We start from the raw sequence: 2018 nt of genomic DNA, 5'->3' as shown, positions 1-2018 counted from the left end.
CGCGTACCGCAAACAAACCGCCAATCTTTCCTCAGCAGAAATGCTGTTTCGCCAGTTCGTATCTTTCTTCCTCAACTGCTGTTCCAGTTTTTGGAATAAGATCGCGAACCCTGCGCGCGGCATTCGGAAGTACTCGAAGAACTTCTCCTCGTGATCAATGAGTCCTTTGAACAGTGTCGCGAATTCACCCTCTGCTGCACGGGTTTTCCATAGAGGATGCACCCAATGCTGTCGTTGGGAATGTTCGCGCTCCACTTCTGGACTCTCAGCCTCCTCTCTCCTCTCCTCTTCTGCATCCGCATCCAAAAGAATGCCGATGGCAAGGATATCCGACTGGGACAAACTCATTTTCGTTCACAGACGTTTTCACTTGCACAGTTCGCAAAGCACTGACCAGCGGTAGGACGTGCTTCAGTACTCCCATTAAAAGCAGTTATTTTGCATGATCCCTCTACTGCTGTCTACAGGAGCGCACTTTTCCAAATTGCGGAGGAAAACAGAACTAATTCATGGGCATAGTCGAACAAGTCGAACAGTTTCTCCCAGCGCTTCCAACAATATTAATTTCACTTCCGGTTGCAACTACCGTCGAGCGACTTCAATTATTTATCACTCGCACAGTACATGTAATAGAAGACGACAATGCAAAATGAAATATTCAGTACATTTCTCATTCCACTTCTTCGTCTCTCACAGACATTGGCAGTCACGTTGCACCCATTATTAAGTTAACAATATTTTTTACAAATCAATACATTAATTTTTTCCGAAAGATATTTTTTTCCGTGTGACAATTCAGGAAAAAGCAGTTTGGGGTCGAAAATAAAAAATGCACATCTCTCTCATTGCTGACTCATAACAAACGAACCGAGCGTGTTTTTGAAGTTCAAACAAATATCCGGCAATATGATTCACGTTAAACACAATATCGTGTGTCATGTAGTAAGGAGAAAGATAGTACGATAGTCACATTTATTTTCAACATACTGAAACATGGAATACAGTATCATAAAGGAAGTAAGTGCACCGCGCGAATGTAGTTGTTTATTTCAATGATGAACGGCAGAGGATCACGTTTTCACGTTGTCTGTAACGGGATCACATGACTTGCTTTCCTAGCGTTTCCAGATTCGTGTTTGCCATGAGAAGCTCTATAAACAATCACTCGATGGATATTGCAAAAATTGTTTGCTGTCCGACAACGTAATTATTATGAATCACCGTCGGAACGACTATCCTTGAGTATACAAAACTTCGGCTGCAGGAGAAAATAGGATTATGACTTTAGGGCACCGACCGTACTTAAATGCAATACTCTCTTCGGTAGGCAACGAACAAAGGGACATAAATTCCTTACTCAAGGACAAAATAATATAACTCTGTTAGATACGATGCACACTAGGTTGACCGTCATTTTATAAATGTTCAAGGTTTGTGCGGGCCACTCCGCAAAATGGCTGTAATTACTAAAAGAAAATAATGTATACGAAAGTTTACTCGCTTCATGCGAAAGGTTATTGCACGAGGTCATAAGTGTCCAAATAATATGAAGGCTGTTAATAAGGAAATTCCCTGTAATCTTCGCGAGGTTGTATGATGTATAATATATTTAATTATTGCGAAATTTGTCCCTCGTGTAAAAGAAAGGAATTTAACGAGAATAGGTGTATATCTAATTTCATGAATATGCAGTTCATAATTCTGTATCGCGTACAGATTAGCCGGGGCACGCTTTCGCGTTGTCGGATCAAGCTCAAAGTTAGCAAAGATTTTTATTGCATTGCACAAAACCATTCTAAGCGGCGCCGCAAACAGAACTTTAAAAAGACATTGTAATCAGAAGTGTACTGAATAAAAGCCATCGTAGCACATGTACATCGGCAAACGGGAGAAATTTGAAAATAGGTTTAAAAATTGAATACGAAAAGAATAAGGACGATAAGTAAAGGGGGGTGGGGGAAGTTTGTTGCGGATTTTTTGGCTTTCCGCAAGCCTCCCTGGTGGACGGGGTCGGATAG

General features: G+C 41.2%; 1 protein-coding gene across 1 annotated transcript in view; it reads right to left on the bottom strand.

Annotated features, from left to right (window-relative positions):
* LOC108625568 (protein ALP1-like) overlaps positions 1–348 on the bottom strand; it is a 1533-nt gene extending 1185 nt beyond the window's left edge. The window contains exon 1 of the mRNA XM_018025665.1: positions 8–348. Coding sequence (XP_017881154.1) covers positions 8–348 — 341 coding nt within the window. The remainder of the gene's footprint in view (positions 1–7) is intronic.
* Between the last annotated feature and the right edge of the window lie 1670 nt (positions 349–2018).

Source organism: Ceratina calcarata, unplaced genomic scaffold (assembly GCF_001652005.2).
Source record: "Ceratina calcarata isolate Rehan_Ccalc_2016 unplaced genomic scaffold, ASM165200v1 scaffold3667, whole genome shotgun sequence".
NCBI classification, from domain to species: Eukaryota; Metazoa; Arthropoda; class Insecta; order Hymenoptera; family Apidae; genus Ceratina; species Ceratina calcarata.
The sequence above is the reverse complement of the archived record's forward strand: the minus strand, read 5'-3'. Positions and strand labels throughout refer to the sequence as shown.